General features: G+C 50.4%; 1 protein-coding gene across 1 annotated transcript in view; it reads right to left on the bottom strand.

Annotated features, from left to right (window-relative positions):
• The window catches only part of LOC106819115 (metalloproteinase inhibitor 3-like), a gene marked incomplete at its 5' end in the record, with an annotated part of 4,481 nt that overhangs the window by 650 nt on the left and 1,331 nt on the right, over positions 1–2,500 (bottom strand). The window contains 3 exons of the mRNA XM_014823779.1: positions 1–683; positions 946–1,067; positions 1,665–1,770. The exon at positions 1–683 is cut by the window's left edge and continues 650 nt beyond it. Coding sequence (XP_014679265.1) covers positions 462–683; positions 946–1,067; positions 1,665–1,770 — 450 coding nt within the window. The remainder of the gene's footprint in view (positions 684–945; positions 1,068–1,664; positions 1,771–2,500) is intronic.

The following is a 2,500-nucleotide window of genomic DNA, read 5'->3' as shown; positions in this document are numbered from 1 at the left end:
AAGTCTGTATGAGATATATCGGCCGTGCGTAAACGGTGATTAGCAAAAGGTTTTGTGGCTCTATGACAGAATCTCCACGCGAACATTCTAGTATATATTTCTAATATAAGACCGGGGTTTGTAGAGAAGGCATGGGCAGCTGCTAGAGCTACTGATGACAGCAGCAGTACTGGTATACATGGTCTGCGTGTGTCTACGTATAGCGCTACAGACAAGCTGAGAATACATAGGTCTCTTCCCTGTCACCCTGCGAAAAAGGACGCTCGCGACTCCCTCTAGCATCTATTTTCTTCAATCAGCGCCCCCTAGGTCAAAGAATTCCGTCCGCATGAGAATAGCATAGATTCCGTCCATCATAGATCTTCTAGGCCGCGTCAAGATCGCACGCAGGTGGCGCCACTATCGAAGGTTGCCCGCGTTAGCACGTAGGTGGCGCCACGGTCTCCCGCCAGGTGGCGCTCCTACGAGACGGGGCGTCGGCGGACGAGTCGGTCGGTGCTAGCTCGCTGCTGCATGCAGTGCGTGTAGGCGTGGTTGCGCGACCAGTCGCAACCGCCCCCTGGGTGCCGCAGGCACACAGACAGCGCCCCCTGGCAGTCGGGACCCTGCAGCGTTGTCGTCCACTGACAGATATTCTCGCTGGCGTGACACGAGCCGTCCAAGTACCACGGACACGGGTTGATCTGCGTGTACAGAGCAAGAGTGAGGTGATGATGATGATGATGATGATGATGATGATGATGATGATGATGGTAATGATGATGATGATGATGATGATGATGATGATGATGATCAGGGCTGATGATGATGAGAAAGAATCAGGCCAACAGAAAGAAAGAGAGAAAGAGAGAAAGAAAGAGAGAGAGCGAGAAAGAAAGAGAGAGAGCGCTAAACCTAATACACACTAGCTCTCTACACGGCGCCATCTGGTGGGCACTCGCTCACCTTGCATCCGCATCCCTGGCTGTAGAGACGTTTGAATCCCTTCTGCTGCTTCGGCGTCAGTGAGTACCACTCTGCTACGTAGCTACACGAAGTCAGGTACGCCTTGCCCTTCACCACAGCACCTGTGCACAACGTCAGCAGAGAACAGTCAGTAATCAAGTCAAGAATTGTCAGAGCAGAATATTGTCAACCCGTGAGCGAGGGAGGTAGATTGCTATTGGTTGTTACTATGGCTACGGTTATGGTTAGGGTTAGGTTTAGAGCTGGGGCTAAGGTCAGAGTTAGAGCTAGGTTTTGGGTTCGGGTTAGGTGTAGGATTAGGCCTAATGCTGAGGTGATGTTTAGGGTTTGAGTTACAGATAGGACTAGGACTGGGGATACGGTTGGAGTTAGGGTTGAGTCAGGGACAGGGCAATAGCTAGATTACAGACCTAGTTACCTGCCAGGGTGTACTTGGCTAGGGTTAGGGTTAGGGTCAGAGATAGACCTGGGCGTGGGGTTACAGCTGTTACCTGCTAGGATATACTTGGTGCTCGTGCTAGGGTCATGGATAGAACTATGGCTAGGGCTGCAGCTGTTACCTGCTAGGATATACTTGTTGCTCGTATTAGGGTTTGAGTTAGGGTTATAGCTGGTATTAGGGCTGTTACCTGCTAGGATATACTTGTTACTCGTATTAGGGTTTGAGTTAGGGTTATAGCTGGTATTAGGGCTGTTACCTGCTAGGATATACTTGGTGCTAGTGTTCAGCGATACTCCGCACGTTCCATCGTCCGGTGCCGTCCAAACAATCGTTCGGGGAACCCTGTTATACGCCTTCGTCATCTGCGGACGAAAACACACATGCAGACGTGATACGATACAGCAGCGAATAGCAGTAATATAGAAGTAGTAGTAATAGTGGTAATAGCAGGAGTGAATGAGAACAAATTGTGTATACCTGGTAATAGTAATGCCTTCTCTTAGGACGCGAGTGAGAGAGACGAAAAGAGAGCGATAGAGAGCAAGAGAGAGCAAAAAAGAGCAAGCGAGAGCGAGAGGTAGCGAGATGGACCGAGAGCACGAGGCAAAGAGGGAGAGAGAGAACGATATCAAGAGAGAAAGAGGGAGAGAGAGAGAGCACGAGTACAAAAGAGAAAGAGAGAGAGAGAGAACGAGTGCAAGAGAGAAAGAGAGAGAGAGAGAGCGAGAAAGGAGGGGATAGAGAGTGAGAAATAGAACGAGAGCGTGAAATCATTGGTAGAGGGAGAGAGAGAGCACGAGTACAAGAGAGAAAGAGAGAGAGAGAGAACGAGTGAGACAGTCTACGGTAAACACTAGCATGACCCTAACGTGGGCCTCGCGGCTGCCGCAGGGACCTTCCGTCTGCCCCCGCTCTCCCGCCCGCGGTGACGCCCGCACTCTCCTGTTAGCACAGCGTGATGACACTACGGTTTTTGTTGGCACAAGGTAATGACGTGGCACTTAGTGTTGTCACAGCTACGAGGGTCTGTGTTAGCACAGAGTTATAAGGTGTTTTATGAGGTTGTTGCACCTTATTATGTAGTAGACGCGT

Source organism: Priapulus caudatus, unplaced genomic scaffold, assembly GCF_000485595.1.
Source record: "Priapulus caudatus unplaced genomic scaffold, Priapulus_caudatus-5.0.1 Scaffold2849, whole genome shotgun sequence".
NCBI lineage: Eukaryota > Metazoa > Priapulida > Priapulimorpha > Priapulimorphida > Priapulidae > Priapulus > Priapulus caudatus.
Note: the sequence above shows the minus strand (reverse complement) of the source record. Positions and strands in the feature narration are given on the sequence as shown.